The sequence below is a fragment of the Podarcis pityusensis genome (genome assembly GCF_964106645.2).
Source record: "Podarcis pityusensis genome assembly, chromosome: 17".
In the NCBI taxonomy this organism is placed as follows: domain Eukaryota; kingdom Metazoa; phylum Chordata; class Lepidosauria; order Squamata; family Lacertidae; genus Podarcis; species Podarcis pityusensis.
In genome coordinates, this window is record NC_138042.1 from 8,690,939 (window position 1) to 8,711,379 (window position 20,441).

Below are 20,441 nucleotides of genomic sequence, written 5' to 3' on the forward strand. Positions count from 1 at the left end.
TTGATTTTAATATCAACTTCCAGTCCAGTCATCCTGTTTTCAGCAAAATGTTTTGGGCCAGCCCTGCATATCAAATGAGATAGTGTTTGATATGTTCCCTAAATTGTCGTTACATGCATCATTATCTTGGTGGTAACAAAACATCCCTGGCTTAATTGCAATGCATACTTTGGTACAAAACTTGCAGAAATAACTATCAGTTGTAGCATAATTAATAAGCCATCATGGCCAGAAAACTGAATAGTTCAGCACCCTTAAAAAATTGCCCTGTTGGAATAGCTCAATGATGACAAAATGAAAGCAGGAGACAGAAATTGGGGACTATGTTTCCCTTCATTCTGCTTTAGTCAGTATCTGTTCAAGTCATCTGTTATATTTATAGTTTCTTAAGACATAATGGCAGTAGTTCAAACTCTTCTGTTAAACAAAAATAAAGTACAGTTTTTCATGCTAATGTATTTCCAATTTTATTGAGTTTTCACCCTGGAATAATTTGACTCGTACACACAAGCAAAGAATGATGAACAAAGTGCCTGAAATTTGCTTACTGAGGGCCAAGTGTGATATCTGTTGCATAGTTTGGTTTTGTAGTTGATTTTTTATTAAATGAAGGGGAGGAGCCTTTAACTCTTTGTTCCTACTGTGTAGTGATAGGAATCCCACCTCCCATGATACCAATTGTGATGTAACAGGTGTGTGAGATAGGCCGAGGCAGGCCTGTGGCAGGGGCAAAGGAGTAAAGGCACCCTCCTGCCATTCAGTGGTCCCAATCCTGCTACCCCACCCTTCCACTTTAGCTATTTAACAAAAATCTGCTATATAATATGAACATGTCTAGTTTGATCCTGATAACTGGGATTCAATTTGTTCCTTTCTGTTTAAATACGTTCTTCCTTTCCCCACCTTCATTATTTTTTAAAGTATTTTTGAAACAAGTAACAAATTCAGAACAACAAAAACAGTCAGAACTCAGGTTACAGGGGCTTGGGGTACCAAGTAAGTATATATCCATTACATTCACCAGTGATGCAAAAGGACATGTAACAATATCCCCCAACTTTTTCTCTCTCCATGCAATCACAATTCAGACTGCTCACACAGGTCTTTATATAACATCTCCACAGTGTGACAGACCTTCCTGAGCTCTGCTTCAATTTGTTTGATCCTCTCCATGATCTGGTACAGCTCTTGGATTTTATCTTGAATGAGCTTGTTATGATGATCATAGACAGGGAACATGCTTTCCTCCAACTTCTCTGCCAAGCTTGAAACCTTTTTGGTAGAAAGAGAAAAAAGCAGGAGTTAAAGTAGACTTTAGATTTCCAAGGACTCCTTAGTAATAGGGTTTCCCTGAATCAAAAGACTACCTGCTTTTCATTTCTAACACAAATGTGTCCACCTATGAGTAGCTAAGGATTAAGTGATAATTCCTTAAGAGTGGCTATGCTCACACATCAGCTGTATGACAGTCACATTTATATGTAGGGTCTAGGAAGTATAGCAAAATGAAATGGCAGGATCGAGCTGTGACAAGTTAGAACACAAATAGGCAACCATGCAGTAATTTTGAGTTCCTTTGAAGTGGTCACAAAACGCTATTTGTGGTGTGGTCACTATGGGGCTTTTTCAGGTGTTACTGATGCAACATGGGCATGTCAGTAAACATATAGGAAGGAGAGCCTGGCAAGCAGAGGGTGGCATGCTAAACACTGATTGCACCATGTTGGTCTCCCCACTGCCTTGCCCACTAAACAACAGCGACCCACCTACTGGAAAACTAGTGTAGCAGCTCCACCCCACCAAGGGAACCACTTCTGCCAAGCACAGAACAGTGCAGAGTTCACGGATGAAGATGAGCAAATTAGTCAATACGGATGTGGAAAAAGCACCTTTCAATACAGGAAGTGGGAAGAGGAAAGAATTGAGGGAGTTTGTCCAGTCGATGGAGGGGATGTGGTATGAGGGAATAAACTCAAGGCTGGTACTTAACATTTTTCCAGGACACTGGTGTTAACAATTTGTAAATCTTCGTTAAATGCACCAGGTAGATTTGTAATGTTTTGGGGGGAAATAATACAAAACATTTGCTAACTGGCAAGATGGAGCTCAACAATTCTTTCCTGATCCTCAAATTCCTTGCACTCCATTACCCCCACATATTTACCTTCATCAAAAGACCTTCTCGGAAATTGTTCATGAGCACTTGGTCTTCTTTACGCTTCTCATTCATCTTATCAATTATTTGCTGGGCTCTTTCTTGCAGATTTTCAATAGATGAATCAAGGGCTATAAAATAACTTGAGGATTTGCTGTCTGACTCCCCTCCAGTTGTATTTGAATTAGGAAGAGGTGTGTTGGAAGTTTCTTTCCTATATATAATGAAAAAATGTCAAATGCTGTTTGAATTGTCTTCATTTTTGCCTTTGAATTCAAAACAGCAAAGGCACCAATATTTTACTCAAGAGAGGGGGCTACTCAATTTATCTGATTTTTTAAAGAAGTTCAAATTATAAAGAAATTGGTTATGCATGCACACACAATAAGCCAAAAGAAATGAATCATAATTTAGTCATATCTTACAACATATTCTCCTACTTCACAGGATTATCAAGAAAGTTTGCTCAAAAAAGTAACAGGAAGAAAAAGTCAAGACCACTCAGTCCAGACACAAGAGGACATATCACCAAACTGGTTTCTGATTCCAAACCAAGGTGCATTTTTTTTTTTGGGGGGGGGATTCTCATTGGGGGCAAACATATTCACTGTAAATTCAATAAAAAATTGCCAGATGTTATAAAATGTATCTTTCTTAATTTGTCCCCTAAAGAGACATATTTGCTTAATTATTCTGAGACTGACAGGAATCAGGCTTTGTTGTACCAGGTACCCAGCAAGAGGTCAAGGTATTTCCAATGTCTAGTGATAACCAATCTGGCTGCCATTAATAGGAAGCCTACAAGTTCCTTGAGCTTTCAGTCTTTATTTTAGTTTTCACAGTAATGGAACAGGCAGAATATCCTGGCCCATAATACAGTTGATATTGATGAAAATTATATCCCCAAAGAATGTTGCTTTGGGACACTTCCACCAAGTAAGTCTCTTTACTGTGCCAACATCGCAAGCAGGAGAGGTTGTTTTTAATGTATGGAAAAGTTGCACTGGCATATTGTGCCAATGAAACACTTTTTGAGAATTACCTCCACTCGCACCAAAAGATTCCAGGTTTTCTTCATATCCAAGTCTCTGCCACTGCCCCTTCCTCCAAAAAGCCCAGGGGGAGCATTGAGAAGGTTATCCCATTTTATCCTCACAGCAACCCTGGAGGCTGAAAGCCCACCAGTGAATTTCATGATTGAGCCAAAGAACCCCATCCAAAGTTCTACATTTCATCTAGTATTCCCTTGATTGAAGAAATATGGACTCATCCCTTCTCTCTGAACCCATAATTCAGTGGGGGGTCACGGGAATATCCTCAGGAATGGGCCCTGGTCTTGCATTACATGCAACAGGGCAGAGATTACATGTTGCATTACATGCAACAGGGCATTTACAGGCAGGGCTGGGAAACACACCTGTCTGAAGCCCTGAGGAGCTGCTGCCAGTCTGTAGAAAATACTCAGGTAGATGGACCAATACTATAAGGAATATTTCTATGTTCCAATGGTTGTGGCCATAATGTGCATAATATTAGTCAAGCATCCACATTTTGGTTATGTGGTACTCTGGACCAGGTGCAGCCGTAGCTGATACTGCTAAGTGTTCCCGTACTAGGAGTGAACCACTTTCAGTAAGAATTTACACTGAAAACCAATCTCTCTAAAACGTTTGCTTTATGAATGATTCCACCTTTGTTACCCATATCAACTCCTTCACATTTGTTAAATCGTTAGATTAGGACATGCTTTTGTCAATATGCACAGTTATTTTAAGATTTAACAGTACTTTGGTATTTTGGTTTATTTGGTGCTTTTTTAAAATATGTGATTCTTACCTGGATGGATTATCACTTAAGTCATTTCTTTCCAGATTAGTGAAGATGTCAAATGGACTGTCAGGTTTATCTTGCTCCTGCTCTGACTCTTGGAGCTGAAATTTCTTATTAGACATAGCAGCCTGTAATGATGAGGAGAATAAGTTTATCTATAACACAGAGATTTAAAAAACACCAACGGATAATTACAAAATACTTGTATTACAAAACATATGTACCATTTCTCTAGAAGGAAAATTATAATAAATACTGTAACTAACAGTGAATACTCTCAGAAATTCAGGACAAGCATGCTGAGCAGATTTAGGCATATTTTGTCTGTGGTCAGCACAGTACATGTAACTGTTCATTCAGAATCCACCAGAATCTGTTGTGGGTGATGGAAAATGCTAAAATCTCAGATGGCTCTTACTGATCTTGCCTGGGTCATGAAAGAGATAAAATCCTCATCTAGTTCCAGATGAAATCCAAGCCTAGCATTCAATAACTATGTTTACTTGGATTCCATCCTTGGCTTAGGCCCGTATTTTTCCATCACAGGACAGGACATTAGACTGCAAGCCATTTCTGAAACTCCAAAGCAGGTTTTGACGCAGCAGAGGCATCAGCTGAACAGTAAAATAAGACACTCAATGTCTTGTGCATGCAGATGAGATATACTTCCTACTCAGGATTGTGGCTAATATGGAAAAACAGTTAATAAGGTGAGGACAGAGATGCCCATCTCTCTCACATGCCCACCTACATAATGACAGCAACTTGAGAAGGTTAACTAATAAACCTGCAATAGAAAAAAATAATCTGAACTGATTTTCCTCACCCTCCACCCCTAGTTTGCTGAGAGCCAAAGAAATGATGACTTCTTGAACAACTTCTAATCTGTTCAGTTTGGAGTTGGCTGGAGAGCATTCTATCCACAATTTGATTTATCCTGCTTCATTTATAGTCATTGTGTTCAGGAAATTCAAGTAGGAAAGGAATTAAGTGCAATCAAGTGCTCTATATGTGTATCTGAGAATGAATCTGAATCTCTATGTATGATGGTTTGCTTCTTTTCAAGTGAGTAATATTAATGTTAAATAAATTTTTAAAGAAGCAGTTTTTCTCCTCCAGAACCCGAGAAAAGACAGAAGCGAAAATATATCTGCATGTAAGATGGAAAACTGTGGTTTTTAGCTGATAGGCTGATGAGACTTGGGAGCAAAGAAAAACCTCAGCTCAGATACCTCTTCAGTCATGAAGTTGTGTGACTTTGGCCAAGCCCTTCGTTTTTGTCATGTTGTATGAAAAATTGAGGTTATCATAAGAGAATTAGGCTTTTATAAGTTACGTATATCATTCAGTTCTCCATTTAAAAGGGGGGGAAGTTGTCTTTCTTAAACACCTCCCCACTTTTTAAAGCTTTGCTAATGTTACAATTAGAGATAAGGAGGGGCAGGGTTTTTTCATGACTGAAAAAGTCACTAAAGTAACAAAATTTTTGTACAGTACCCTGGCACCTTCTTGCTGCCCAGCGGCAGCCATTTTGTGCTGGCACCCACAACACTTTTAACAATGTGCGTGTACTGGCACCTCGGGGGTTTTTTACCACAGAAAAGAAAGCACGGGGGGATTACAAAATGGTGTAATCTGTGTATGGTAGGGAGGGGAGTTGATGGGGTACATTTCTCTTTGCCCGATATTGTAACCAAACGTCTTGTTGTGTGACTAACTACTGTACGAGGTCCATGGGACACTATTAAGGACATGTTTAAGAGACATTGCTATATAAATAATCTCCTCACAGAAATGAAAAAGGATCACACAGACCCTACTCTCAAGAAGGATCGTGCATGGAAGAAGAGACCAAAAGAAGATTGGGGGTGAGGGGTGGGGCTTGAAAATGATTTTGTGAGAAAGAGGTGTCACAGTTTACCTTTTTCCTTCACTGATTTTGTTCTAAGACAAGTGGACCAAACTCTGCCCTGAGGGAAAGCTGCTTCCCGCCCAAAATTCCCTCAGGGCGGCAGCAAGACTTTTCCTAGCATTTAAATGGGTAGGAGGGGCCTGGGAACAAATATCTGCATTTCCAAATCACCAGCCACCAGAACACATTCTGTTCGAATGAAAGACTCTCTATTTTTCTATTTATTTATGCTACTACATATTTATTTATACTCCCCCTGTAGCCTTATGAGGCTTTGCCCTCGGGTGGAAAAATATTGCGCCTGGGAAAGGGAAGTGGGAGTCAACAGACACTCAAGGAATAGTTTCGGAGAAAAGGCTTTTATTTCTGCCATCCATGAACTGGTAGAAGGAGCAAGTGCGATAAGTCGCAAAAAGCATGCACGAGTTCACAGTCATGTGCACAAACATATATACCCCTTTCCAGTTCCCTCCTCCTTTCTCCTCCCTCAGGAGTCCTGCCCCATGTTGAGGTTCCTGAGCATGTTCAGATATGTTTCTTTCTTCTTTTTTTTTAAATGATATTTATTAAAATTTCAAAACGATACAAGAATTACACAAAAACACTAAATGAAAATACAAAAAAAATACAAAATACAGCAAGAAGAATAAAAAAAAACCCTTTTTAAGATATAACAAAACAATAAAAAATAAAAAGAAACAAACAAAGTAAAAACAGTTAAAAACACATTAATTTTCCATAGCATATCTTCCTTACACTTATTTCCCCGGACCTCCTCATACCTCCCTTTTTTGTATTCCAGTTCAGTTTGTTAGTTCAGCAAATCCTTACCATTAAGCTTTTACCCATTTATAAACCTTTTTTCATATCTCTTAAAGCATTACAGCTGGAAACCACTTAGTTTCTATCCAACATCCTTCTAAGATTCATTAATTTTACAATACTTCTGTAAATAGTCTTTAAATTTCTTCCAGTCTTCTTTCACCGACTCTTCTCCCTGGTCTCGGATTCTGCCAGTCATTTCTGCCAATTCCATGTAGTCAATCACCTTCATCTGCCATTCTTCCAGAGTGGGTAAATCTTGTGTCTTCCAATACTTTGCAATGAGTATTCTTGCTGCTGTTGTAGCATACATAAAAAAAGTTCTATCCTTCTTTGGCACCAACTGACCGACTATGCCTAGGAGAAAGGCCTCTGGTTTCTTCAGGAAGGTATATTTAAATACCTTTTTCAATTCATTATATATCATTTCCCAGAAAGCCTTAATCCTTGGGCACGTCCACCAAAGGTGAAAGAATGTACCTTCAGTTTCTTTACATTTCCAGCATTTATTATCAGGCAAATGATAGATTTTTGCAAGCTTGACTGGGGTCATGTACCACCTGGATATGTTTCAATCTCTTGTTCTGGCATGGTTCCCGGACAGAAAGTAAGTTGCAATGTGGTTCTTTAGCAAGGCCAGAAGACATGAGAAAGGCCTGAGAAACAATGGACTGTTCTCTACCTTTGTTACAGCAGAGCGGAATGTTTCTGATGCTTAGCTGCTGAGAAAATGATTTTGAAAAGTTTTGAGAAGCTTTGAGCCTGCTTTGGTGGGGGGTGACTTCGGGCCTAGGTGAGGTCACCTGTCCTCACCTTCCTTCACCCCCTCTTTTCCTGACAGGGAATAGCTATACAGTGGTACCTCGGGTTACATACGCTTCAGGTTACAGACTCCGCTAGCCCAGAAATAATGCTTCAGGTTAAGAACTTTGCTTCAGGATGAGAACAGAAATCGTGCTCCGGCGGCAGCGGGAGACCCCATTAGCTAAAGTGGTGCTTCAGGTTAAGAACAGTTTCAGGTTAAGAACAGACCTCCGGAACGAATTAGGTACTTAACCCGAGGTACCACTGTACAGTAATACCTCATGTTACGTCATAGTGGGACGTCAAATTCCACCCATTGCATTTAATGTCTTGCCATTTAAATTAAAATTGTAATACAGTGGTACCTCGGGTAAAAATTACAGTGAAAATGTATATTAAATAGGCAAACTTCTAATCTTTTATAAAAGCAGATTGGTGATAATTGAGAACAACTGAGATGATTTAATGACACCTACAGTGGGGCCAGGAACCACTACATTTGCAATAATACATAGCACAGATAAACTGGCATTGGTCAGCTAATTAACACATACAGTATTATAAAAAACTGTTGTTTCTATTTAACCCAAAAGCAGTGGCATTGAACTTTTTAATGTATTGTAATTCAGCTGTTTCATGTTGTATTCTTCCTTGAGTCCAGAATGGACACCTTAAAATAAGTTTATTAAAGAGTGTCCTGGAAGGCTGGTTTGTGGATATTGCAGCTTCTCCTGGCAAGGTCCACTTCTTGCTCAGTTCAAAATAAAATTAGTTAAACATTAGTTGCCAGCCAGGGCAATATATACATAAAATATACTTATATACTTATATATACTTATATATACTTATAATATAATATACTTATACTTATATATACTTATATATACTTATAATCTGACAGTTCTTTCATTAATTTGCTGTTCTGCAAAGACAGATTTGTAGAATAAGAACAGGTTAAGAAAGTTGAGATCCATGACTCTAAAAATCCAGAGGATGGAAAGAAGACCCTTGTCTTTTAAAAGTTAACAAATCTAGACAGATTCCACAATCAGTGAGGATTTGTGAGTTGTCCTGGATTTGGGTGACACCACATATGAGATTTGCCAGCTGGTGTATTTTTACTATCATAATCCATGTGCAGACAGCACCAAAATAGCACTTTGCACCTTAAGAAAAGGGGGCACACCTCCCCCTTGCCTTGACTAATAGGATTACTAAACTAAAATTATTACACTACAGAGCACTAAAGCAAAAGCCACCCCACTTTCTTGTTAAAGTGGAGCGATATTTTGAAAACGATCAGAAAAGAAACGCCAGATAGAGGAGGCAGCGCTACCAGGTGGGAGGATGAAGGATTTTGAGCTTAGGAACCCTGTCGAGATAAATATTGATGAGTGTTTCATCCAAGTACATTTCCTTAAGTCCAGAAATGTGCAAATATCCCAGGCAATTCATTTCAATATGTTATGGACTAGTTAATTGATAGCAACAATAAAAAAACCTACTTTCAGCTTTTATTTTAAAAATAAAAATGTTTTTTTTTTAAATATAATTTTAAAATTAAACTTTTGCAGAGTTAAAAGCTCAGAAAGGCAGTTTTAGGGTTCCAGGAGAGTGGTTTTCAACTGGTGGATCAGGACCTAGTCCTGGGCCATGATCTAAGGTGGGTCACAACAACAGGAGGGACTGAAAACTGGGTAACCAACTTTTTACAGTGATGCCTCGCAAGACGAAATTAATTCGTTCGGCGAGTTTTGTCGTCTTGCGGTTTTCTTCGTCTTGCAAAGCACGGTGTCGGGAAAGTTTTGGAAAAGCTTCAAAAATCACCAAAGTCTTCAAAAACCTCAAAAAAGGCTACCACACCGCGTGCTATGAGTTGCTCCTCGAAGTCAAGTCGCAACTGTATTAACGGTTTTAAGAAAAAGGAAACAAACTTGCAAGACGTTTCCCTCTTGCGAAGCAAGCCCATAGGGAAAATCGTCTTGCGAAGCAACTCAAAAAACCAAAAACCCTTTCGTTTTGCGAGTTTTCCGTCTTGCGAGGCATTCGTCTTGCGAGGTACCACTGTATTGGCTTCTGTTCTGTGACTTTAAAAAACAGTTTATTGAACATTTGTGTTATATTTTAACTGTTATAAATAATAATAAACATTAAAAACATTTAGTAAGACAGATACATTGACATATACAGCAATTAGCAGGTGATTGTGCTTATTCCCATGCAATAAATGACAGTTATTAAATAGCTAACAACTGGCTGCCTTTTCATGACACCCAGAGTCAGCTTCCTCAGTCTGCTAACAGAAGGAGTAATTCCACCAGATAAAGCTTTTCTTTCTCCACTCCACATGACCAGTTTTTGTTTTTCCAGAAATGGGATATCTGTCATTTGTTCCCAGCAGGCCCTGGTGCAACTTGATACCTGGATAGCAGTTAAATAGCCTAATGTGAATGTCTACTCTACTACATCCTCCCACATTCTGTCTTGAGACTGTGACCAGATACAAACTCCATAGCTTCATCATCAGCCAACAACCCTCTCTCTCCCCACCTCCTGCATTAAATCTGATTTCTATCTATCCTGAGGACCAGTTCTAGAGAACTCAAAAGCTTGCACACTATATTGTAATATTTTGGTTGGCCTAATAACACTATTGTCCTAATATGGAAGTTCTTTTCTTATAGTATCTCTTTTACTTCTTACCTAGTGAGCAATGTAGCATTTAAGGGAACTGCATCTGTGTGAACACACCTTCTTCCCTACAGACCCTCTCAGGTGTTTTAATCTGTTGTTGTTTTTTAAATTTGTTTTTAATTTTGAATTTCAAATTGTTGCTATGAGCCATGGGACCTGAGGGCGAAAGGCAGGTCGTAATTTGAATATAAAATATAATAACCATAATAAAGTACAATATTGTTATACACCACCCCAAATCTCTGAGCGGTTTGAGATTTCAAGGAGCTCCAGATGCCTTTACCAGAGTCTTTCCTTTTGGAGACCGTGGTGCCTTTATGTTATATGTTTTATTTACACATATATACAACCTGAGTCTGCCGAGGTACCACTGTAGTCTTATTTATGTTTTAACACATGCTGATTTCCCAGGATTGAAAAGTGCCTAATACACAATTTAGAAAAGTTTGTCTAGTTAAATTAGTTCTTTCACACAATTAACAGCATCTAGCACACAGCTCAAATACACACATGAGTATTGCACCTAGATTAATGCACAGGATCTGGCATCCAACTTAACACTCAGGGCTTAATTAAATCCTGACTCCAGAAATTAATGGTCTGGCCCCCACAAGCGCATAACAATATATTTTATTTTATTTTAAACTGCTGCTTTTTCCATATGTGGTGGTCTTGCAATAAGGTTAAAGTTTACTGGGAAATGATATATAATGAATTGAAAAATATGTTTAACATTCATAAAAAACAAACAAACCCAGAAGCTTTTCTCTTGGGAATTATGGGATCAGGATTACCTAAACAGTATAGAAATTTATTTATGTATGCGACCACAGCTACAAGAATGTTATTTGCCCAAAAATGGAAGGAAGAAGAGGTCCCGACGAGAGAAGAATGGTTACAGAAACTGATGGAGTATGCAGGAATGGCAAAACTTACTGGAAGAATAAGAAATCAAGATAAACTTTTTAGAAAGGAATGGAAATGGTTTATTGCATATTTACAATTAATCTGTAATCAGGTCAAGACATTGGCAGGATTATTATAAAAACCTGCAGTTTCAAAAATATATATGAGATATATATGAGAATAGACGAATAAAAGAAAAAGTTAAGATGATTTAGAGTATGCAGGAAAGGATGGAAATAAATTAAAAGAACTGCAGAAAGAAGGGGAAGGGAGACGACCTCGGAAATGTTAAAATTATGGTTGAATAATTGTTGTAAAAATATAAATGAACTATCTATCTAATTTATATACATTACAACAAATATATGTATAAAATGCTGTGGCCAGCTTCCTGCAATAATGTGCTCCCTTCAAAACAAATTCACTTCATGCTGATAGTTGTAACTCCTTTAAGCCACTACATTTAGGAGATGTGTGTTCAGTTGACTATTCTTATCTTGTATCCTAGCCTCTTCTCTACTGGTCATTGACCGAAATAAATATACTACTGTGCTGTTATCATCAGCTGTGCATTCAAAAGCCCAAAATGAGATCCAACCAGACAGCAAACCATTCCGTGACATCACTTGAGTGGGCGGAGTCTTTCCCCTGGGTTTCCCTGGCAAGTGCTCTCTGCACTTATCAAAGCAGCGGGCTGGGCAGTGACCGCAGCTGCTAATCTATTTGTTGTGCTTCTTCAGCGGAGTCCTGAAACCAGAGGAGCTCAGAACTGCCTTCTTCTCAGCTGCTGCCTGCCAAACTTGCAAAGAAGCAGATGCGCCATCAAAGCAGGGAACGAGAACATAAAATCCAACATCACCACCCAGGTAAAAGATGGGGAGGGGTATGTGGAAACTGGAAGGAAACTTTTAATAACTGTGCAGGAAAATGATGTTAGTTTCTGTCATTTCTCACATGACAAGCAGCAGCACCCACCAGAATTCCCTTTGCTGCACCAGTGGAAAGTGTTAAAAGTACAGGTTGCTTTTGCCCTCGCTATGGAACTTGTTAAAATGTGTCTGGTTGCTTTCTCACTTGCTTAAACAGCAGTGCATTGATACAAGACCCCTGGATTTTATACTGGATTTGTAGGGAGGGCAGAGAGTCATATAACAGGAGCTGATGCCAAATCGTCCCTTCTGATGTACTTTTCCTTCTGTCCCTCTGTGACTAGCTATAAACTGATGCACCCCAGAGCCACTCATAACTGGCACTAACAATTTAATGATAGTGGTTTTTTGTGTGTGCATTTTCTTTTTTCTTTCAAGCCATAACTGCAGAGGCAGGCTAGGGGGAAAACAACCAAACAAAAGAGCAGTTATTTTAAGCCTTGTAAATCTTAATAACTTCTTGGAAGGCTTAGGAACAAGTAACAGGATTCCACAAAGCCTTTGCTCAGTAACCCTCACTGGAATTAGCAAGAAGGCGAGGAGGCAAATTTCCCCACAAATGACTTTCTTGCTTTTAAAATTTGAATTCTTTTCTCAATGGTGTCTTTCTACCTTTCTCTCCCCCCTTAGAAATTAAGTGCTGCTCAGTACCAACAACTGTTATACCCGATTGGAGGAGGCAGCATCGCTTCCTATTGATTAATCTGGTTGGGTAGCCATGTTAGTCTCTTGTAGGAAAAAATAAGACTCCTGTGGCAAAATGCATTTAACAAAGAAGGCTTATGATGCATTGTATTTATTAGTTTTAATATGCCACTACTACATCAGGCTGAAAAAACCTGAATGAAATTCTTACTACGCAGTGGTGTCCAAACTTTTCTCAGAGGGCCAGATTTGATGAAGTGAAGGGCCGTGAGGGCCAGCCAAAGAGCCAAAGTTGTTGACCTTTTTGTAGGATTGAAATTGTTGACCTTTTTTGTGAGGTTTTTTTTAGGGTTGAAGTTGTTGAGGTTTTTTAAGGCTTTAACCCCAGGAAATAAACTGCCACAGGGGCTGGATTAAACCGACCAGCGGACTTTGGACATGCCTGGATTAGGGGCAAACCACTCTTTTTTCCTGCCTTGCTTTTACAATATTCAAAATAGAGACAATCTTCCTTTCTAAGGGACAGGGTGCTTTTTTTCACAATCCTTCATTTCAGCAAGTTGTTGGACAATGTCATGAAGTTTCTGTCAAGTGAGAACCTTTCTGACTTTTAAAATACAGTGCAGCTGTCTAGTTCCCATTTGCCATGCTAGTGCAATGAACTAAGGCTCTGGTACTGTATCCTTAATAGCTGCGTAGCTAAAATGCATTTTTGGAGATATTACAAGGTTTTGAAAAGCTGTGCGTTCCTGGATCCTAGCTGCTAGCAGTGGCCCTAGTTGGGTGAATAGTCCTAAATGGTGTTTTTTAGAAAAAAAAAACATTTAGAAGGCAATAGGAAGGTCACTCATTGATACTGATGTGTTAATTTGCTATGCTGTCTTGCATGTCTGCATTCCTATTGATGCATACGCCTAACAACATAGACATGGGACCTGCTTCCTTGTGGTGAGCTCCCACACCTCCCACACCTCTGCCAAATTTCTGGGATAGTTCCTGGCCTATGGCTTGGCTACACAGTTATAAAATTTATGAAAGCTTTTTTTTTTAATTACCATGTTTATTAGTTGCCCAACAGCCAAGTTTCTGTCATATAATAAAAACAATAAAACTCAATATACAATTCTAAAAAGCATTAAAAAGGTAAATATATCACAGAGAGAAAGCTAAAACTATATCCGTTTTAGAACTGCATTCTGAAACATTCCAAGTGTTAAAGGAAAAGATTTAAAAGGCCATTGTAGCTCAGACACTGATTCGCTACTGGTTGACTTTTGTTCTGCCCAGTGAAATATTGCTGCTTTCTTTGAATTGGCAACAAGTGCTTCTACAGGAGTCTTAACTTGTAAGATTATTGAACTGTATTGCATGGCTACAATGAAGTCTGAAGGTGTATTTTTTACAGCAATCCTGCTATGCTAACCAACATGCAGCATCAGCAAACATCAGTAACCCAGAACAAATTATTGCACAGAGATAGAGCAGACTTCCAGTTTGCTGTTGCACTCATGGCTTTGTCTTAGGACTCCTACTACTGAGACATTATAAATCAAACTGAATTGTCACTATCCGTACTTTTCGCTTTTAATTTCCTTCTGACCTCACTAGTTAACAGCTCTGCACCTCTTTACTATCACCGTGTGTGTGTGTGTGTGTGTATATATATATATATATATATATATATATATATATATATATGCAACTGACAACTGCCTAGTTTAGGAATGATTTATGCCATAATGAAATGTAACTCTTCAAGGTGCCACAAGATCCTTTGCTGATTATTCAGGAAGGTTTTGTGGAAAGAACTAGTACCCCATTCTGACTTCATATTGCCACATCTTTACAATTAATTTTGCTCCCTCCAGCTACCAACTTTATAACTGTAGAAGTGGATGCCAGTACCAATCGTTGACAAAGCTAGCTGCTATTGCCCATCACCTAATCATCCTCCCACAGAGGGCATTTTGCTAGTTGGTGAATATACATAGTAGGAGGTCAGTAAAGGAGCACACCGGGATAGATTTATTATGAAACAGGAGGTTGAAAACACATGGGCTGAAACTCCAGCCCATTCATACTATGCAAAATGCAAACAACCTATTTAAGGTCAGAGCTTTTGCCTTCGTACTAAGGGTGTTAACAGAGCAGCAAAAAGTACAGTATGCAAAACCTCATTAAAATCTCTTCTTTGCATCAATATGAAAATAGTAGCCTACTTAATGGATCTGTTTGCAAAGACTTTGAAGTCTGCAATGCATTGTACATGCTTAGTAGCATTATTTGCACCTTACTTAAATGGGTGTCTCGGGCAGGAGCGTCATTTAGAAAGGCACAAGAGGAACTCTCCTGACTGTATTCGGGATAAAGAAGGAATTATTTTCAACAGGTTTGCCTTCCCTTTTGGGCTTTTGAGCATGTGTGGTAAGATGCAGTTGCCCATTTGTTTAATTTCCCTGCCACCCTGCTTGAGGAACACTCCCATCCTGTGATTTAAATGCTGGGAGAAGCTTGTGGGATTGCCACAAAAGAGACAGAGAAATTTCTGGGAGATAAAATGGCCTATGGACCCCCTTCTTAGAGTAGAACTGGGATCTGCCTAGAGCATCCTTCTTAACAGTACTAAGGCTCCATCTGTGCTTGAAGTAGGGAACCAGTGGCCTTTCAGATGTTGTTGGACTCTATCTCCCATCAGTCGCAGAAACCATAGCCAGTGCTAAGGCATTGCAGTTGTATTCCAGCAACATATTGATGACCGTAGGGTGATGTAACCTGGCAATGGCCAACCTGTCATCACTAGAGGATCAAGTCTTAATTGCTCTGCAGGTTATGGGGAAGTTTGTCAGGTAGATTTTCTTGGTGGAGCAACACTTGTAGCATCACAACCTGAAATTGCTAAAAAAAAAAAAAAAATCCCCTTATTTGCCAAGTTCAAATAGGGAATTCTAATGCTGAAAGCTGGTAAATACTGATGTAACCCATTTGTAGGACTCCTAGTAAATTTTCAGTTTCTGTTGAATATTTATTTATATGATAATATTTGAGTGCTCGGCATAAAAAAGGACTGGTACCTGCTTTGGAATTTTGAGGGGGAAATGACCTGTCTCTGTTCTAATGGCTAGGGAGGGAAATAGGATTAGTTATTGGGAGCAGAAGACTCAAGGAAGTGTCTGGATAACCTGTTTCTTTATGTATAGATGTTGGTTTTACTGTATTATTTACTTGGTGCTATACACAGCTTTGTGATTTTCAAATGAGAAGTGGTATAGAATATTTAAAATAAAAGGTAGAAAAGGATGGGGGAAAGCAGCATTCTAAATAAATGGATGAAGATAGACGGGAATGAAATTACAAGTTCTGTCAAGGTTTGACAGGATCTGGCATACTGGCCTTCTATGCAAACCTCTTACCACACCTAGAGCTTAGTCCTCACTGAGGTGGTAAGCCTGTGTCCAGACAGTACTGCTTTACATTGTTTTTTGAAAAGATTCCATGTGCACAAACATTGGAGAACCCTCATTGGTTTTTAACTCTCCCCGGCCCCAGTGCCATTTCCCCAATCTAAATTGTCACTTCCAAAGCTGTTACTGAGCCCCAAATAGCAAAAACTCTTAAAACAGCAGCTGCTGGGAAACACTACTCTCTTTTTAAGTCCAATGTTCCTGCGGTAGGATGCTAAGAAACCTGTTGGTTGGTGTCAAACAAACAGTGAGCCAAACAAACTGATTTCGGAGGGGTTACCCAGGGGGTGCAGATCAATGGTTTCCTTGCTGCTGCTGCCAACCCATGCTCCATTCCCCCAACAAAAACCCCTGCATGGTAAGGCAACCCCCTCTTCTCCAATACCACTGCAAATTTGGCTGTAAGAGCAAATATAAGTCATTTGCAAATGGCATCAGGACAGGGCTCATGATGGGCCCCTAACTAACCAAAGTATCTTCCCCTTGTGTTTCAGACTCTCCCTGTCCCTGCAGCCACTTATCCACCAGGCAACAAGGCTCCACAATATCAGAACATGGCTCTCCCCTCTCAAACGTGGCCAATGAACATGAGCTCCTCGAATCGCACCGAGACCTTGGCACTACTCACTCAACCCTCTTCCTCCAATGAGAGCCCTCTTTACAGTGAATACCAGCCAGCTGCCTATGACCTTGTTCCATTGCCCAAAGCTGTGCTCTACATGATCATGGCCGTGATGGTGGTGGTGAGTGTGGCCTATGCCATTGTCGGTCACCTGATCAAAGACCTGGCACATGATCTGGCAGGTGAGTGTGGCAGGTGACAGCAGCAGTGATGTACAATAAACTATGCCCTTTGTAGCAGTCAGTGCTTTTAAAAAAATCCCAAAATCTGCACCAAGAAAAGCTGAATTCTGTGACCTGTATAATTAGGCAGACTTCTCAAGCTTTGCCCAATTTACAGTGGTACCTCGGGTTAAGTACTTAATTCGTTCTGGAGGTCCGTACTTAACCTGAAAATGTTCTTAACCTGAAGCACCACTTTAGCTAATGGGGCCTCCTGCTGCTGCCGCGCTGCCAGAGTACAATTTCTGTTCTCACCCTGAAGCAAAGTTCTTAACCTGAAGCACTATTTCTGGGTTAGCGGAGTCTGTAACCTGAAGCGTATGTAACCCGAGGTACCACTGTATTCTGGTTTACTAGCCATGAGAATGGACACTGAGAAATACAGGACACAAACCACACAGAGCCTTATTTCTCTGTGTTGGCATCCGTCTCGAAAGACAATGGAGTGCACCTCCGGGGGTGAAGTCATACCTTTGTGTTAGCAGCGCTCTAGTGACCTCCCCGGGACACAAGCCTGGGTAGTATGTATGGAGGTCCTGGGCTGCCCAGACAACAAGACCCTCTTCTCAGCATCACTGATGTGGTCCAATAGAAAGCAGAGCAAGATGTCTGGCACCATTTTGGCTGCAGGAATTACCGGAAGAAAGCATACAAGGCGCCATCCAGCTGTCTTAGGGACTCCACTCTGGATTTGTGTAAGGTTTACTCCTTAGTCTTTTCTTCTCCTGAAGATATCCCCACAAGGCAGAAGTAGTTTAGGATCAGATGGGCTACCTTCTCAGGATTATGATCCATATTACTAAGGTTTATTTCTGTAAATCTTATAATTCACAGATTTTGGTTTTTCCAAGCAGACACTGTTGAGATGCTTGTAGCTACCAGGGCTAGAAACATTTTTGAATGGAAATTGTGAAGAAACTAACTTTGAACTCTGTACCATACTCTGCATTTTGCCTGTGCTCTTGTAGTGTAAAATATACACACAAACCAGCCTTTTATGACTGTTAAAAAAACCAAAAACTCATTATCTGTTTCAATGGGATTCATGTGCTTGATTCCAAGATGTGAGAATGTTTTGCACATAGAAATTTCCAACAGTCCTGTGAAATGCTACACAACCTGGTTGTAGTCCTGAGGTCAGCGGATAGAGTTACGATCATTCCAATAAAATGTTTTCTGGTGGGACCAGCTTTGTAACACAATTCCCATCTCTATAGGGCTCTTTAGTTGGGATAGGGGAAAGAGGGGGGAGCTGCAATGACAGATGTTTAACACTAGGAATTTATGGATACTGTGACCATCTCCCCTACAGCCCATCACTTCTACTTGCAGAAAGTAGGGACGTGAGTGGCGCGGTGGTCTAAACCACTGAGCCTCTTTGGCTTGCCAATTGGAAGGTCAGCAGTTAAGATCTCCACAACAGGGTGAGCTCTTATTGCTCTGTCCCAGCTCCTGCCAACCTAGCGGTTTGAAAGCATGCCAGTGCAAGTAGATAAATAAGTACTGCTGTGGTGGGAAGGTAAACGACGTTTCCGTGCGCTCTGGCTTCAGTCACGGTGTTCTGTTGTGCTAGAAGTGGTTTAGACATGCTGGCCACATGACCCGGAAAGCTGTCTGTGGACGAACGCTGGCAAGATGAGCACCACAACCCGTCGCCTTTGACTGGACTTAACTGTCCAGGTGTCCTTTACCTTTACTTGCAGAAAATATTTGGGGTTGTAAAGTGCTTCCATCACTAGATATGTGCCACAAAGCATAGCGTAATATGGCTATATACTACCACAGCATAAATCTCACCTACACTTTAAAAGAAAGAAAAAAACCCACTTGGGCATAGTAACACCACTATCCCCAGACATGGCACAGACTTTAAGTACTATTTTGCATTATCTTGTTCTATAATTGAACACTTATTTAAAGCCAGCACTACCCGGTACCATCTATGTGAGCTGAGTTGGCCTGTCTCCATTCACTTGCCATAACCATCGCCAAACTGCTTGCCCTTATATTTGTAATGTATCAAAGAGCATCCCTTATATTGTGTGGCAGTCCATCACACTTACTGCTAGAGGCCATGTGCTCCAGTTGATTAACAGAGTGGGGGGGAGAGGAGGAGATGCTCTCCCCACACCCTGCTGCTCCATGGAGAATGCAGAACCCCATCCGATACAGAGTCAGATGAAAACAGGGCAGTAGCTATCCATAGTAGGTACCTGTTTTGTTAGCAGCTGCATTTCATTTACAATAAATCAGCAGGTAAGGTTGCAATGCAGAACACTAGTCCAGCCATTTTCTTAGTGGTACTGGCAGGGGGTTGGACTCGATGGCCCTTGTGGTCTCTTCCAGCTCTATGATTCTATGATTCTATGATTCCTCCCCTGCAACGCTAAGGTGCTTTTCCTACAGGAAGGGAAAACACAGGATGGCAGCTTTGGAGACATTTGCCTTTAGGGGATAGGATATATAGCTTAGTGGGAGAGGATGATTCTATAGGCACAAAGACTCAGGCTCACTCCCTGGCACCTCCTTTTAAAAATGGATCTTGGATAGCAAATCAGGGAAATACAACTTGGCTGACAATACAGGGCTGAAACACCTTCCCCTCCCTGATAAAGCGACTGTTTCATGTGCCCCCTTTAATTTCTCCCTCTAGATTGCTTGCTGGGGCCAGCGCCTGAGGAGCCTGACGAGGAGGAGCCAGAGCCCCCACCTCTTACAGGTTTCCAGCCCTCCCTCTTGGCCAAGGCCCGCACTTGCAGCTGCTCAACACACCACCACCAAGAGGAGGTTCATATAACATTAGAGGTGACATAGTGACTGTGGAAGAGCAGGCAGCACAGCCTTGCGGAAAAGGAGAGCGGAGTTCTTGGCTTCCTGAATTGAATGGGAGAAAACGGGCATGGCAGACCAGCAAAAAGAGCCCAAGGAAGGAGGCAGACGACCACGTAAAGAAGCACCGGCCTGTTCTGAAGCAGTCATCCTGCCTTCTCAAGGCAACAGCTGTCTTGCTCCTCAACTTCTGGGACTCTGCTTCTCTGGCGCCATGAACTCAACTTCCATGATTATCATTATTTCTTAGTTTTATAGCCAGTGGCCTCTCCTCCTTTTTCTTCCTAAGAAAACTGAACTGGAGAATCATTGGAAACTCACCTAACCAGCTTCATGAACCAGACTACTGCTCTGGGCCTAAGAGGCTTTTGTCTAGACTGCGAGAGGAAGGGTTGGGCTCTAAAATGGTACCTGCAGGCAGAACCTAGGAAACAAGGATCTGGAACCACTTGGTTGTTGAACACTGCTTCAGCTTTGTGATATTTTACTCCATGAGGTGGAACATCCAGAGTCTGGGGAGGGCAAGGGCTACTCACACAGCTCTGGCGTTTCAAAAGGGCTTTTTTTGTACAATAAAGTAATTAAACCTGTATGCCTTGTGGGCTCTTGTC

General features: G+C 40.6%; 2 protein-coding genes across 13 annotated transcripts; one reads left to right on the plus strand and one right to left on the minus strand.

Moving 5' to 3' along the window:
- Positions 1–441: 441 nt before the first annotated feature.
- On the minus strand, positions 442–19,277 carry SYCE2 (synaptonemal complex central element protein 2). 11 transcript variants are annotated; one of them, XM_080988358.1, is made up of 4 exons: positions 19,215–19,277; positions 3,992–4,113; positions 2,165–2,369; positions 442–1,272 (listed from the first exon to the last, which is right to left on the minus strand). In XM_080988358.1, the coding sequence occupies exons 1-4, from the start codon at positions 19,233–19,235 to the stop codon at positions 1,078–1,080; spliced, it is 543 nt and encodes a 180-aa protein (XP_080844484.1). In that variant the 5' UTR covers positions 19,236–19,277; the 3' UTR covers positions 442–1,077. The 11 variants fall into 11 exon arrangements, with proteins under 11 accessions (XP_080844484.1, XP_080844480.1, XP_080844486.1 ...); XM_080988354.1 differs by lacking the exon at positions 19,215–19,277 and adding an exon at positions 11,585–11,868; XM_080988360.1 differs by lacking the exon at positions 19,215–19,277 and adding an exon at positions 6,729–6,937.
- Positions 5,764–20,420, plus strand: LOC308466971 (uncharacterized protein). Of its 2 annotated transcripts, none has more exons than XM_080988372.1 (4): positions 5,764–5,853; positions 11,864–11,989; positions 16,653–16,962; positions 19,655–20,420. In XM_080988372.1, the coding sequence occupies exons 1-4, from the start codon at positions 5,824–5,826 to the stop codon at positions 19,813–19,815; spliced, it is 627 nt and encodes a 208-aa protein (XP_080844498.1). In that variant the 5' UTR covers positions 5,764–5,823; the 3' UTR covers positions 19,816–20,420. The 2 variants fall into 2 exon arrangements, with proteins under 2 accessions (XP_080844498.1, XP_080844497.1); XM_080988371.1 differs by lacking the exon at positions 5,764–5,853 and adding an exon at positions 11,061–11,129.
- Positions 20,421–20,441: the final 21 nt, after the last annotated feature.

What these genes read in the sequence shown, in the direction of transcription:
- SYCE2 (XM_080988354.1), bottom strand. Translation starts at nt 11,746, where the DNA reads ATGTCACGGAATGGTTTGCTGTCTGGTTGGATCTCATTTTGGGCTTTT. An exon ending in TGAACACACATCTCCTAAAT is followed by an intron (nt 4,114 to 11,584) that starts GTAGTGGCTTAA and finishes TCATCATTACAG; the next exon opens with GCTGCTATGTCTAATAAGAA. An exon ending in TTAAGTGATAATCCATCCAG is followed by an intron (nt 2,370 to 3,991) that starts GTAAGAATCACA and finishes CATTATATATAG; the next exon opens with GAAAGAAACTTCCAACACAC.
- LOC308466971 (XM_080988371.1), top strand. Translation starts at nt 11,076, where the DNA reads ATGGAAGGAAGAAGAGGTCCCGACGAGAGAAGAATGGTTACAGAAACT. An exon ending in TGGTTACAGAAACTGATGGA is followed by an intron (nt 11,130 to 11,863) that starts GTATGCAGGAAT and finishes GTGCTTCTTCAG; the next exon opens with CGGAGTCCTGAAACCAGAGG. An exon ending in CCTGGCACATGATCTGGCAG is followed by an intron (nt 16,963 to 19,654) that starts GTGAGTGTGGCA and finishes TTCTCCCTCTAG; the next exon opens with ATTGCTTGCTGGGGCCAGCG.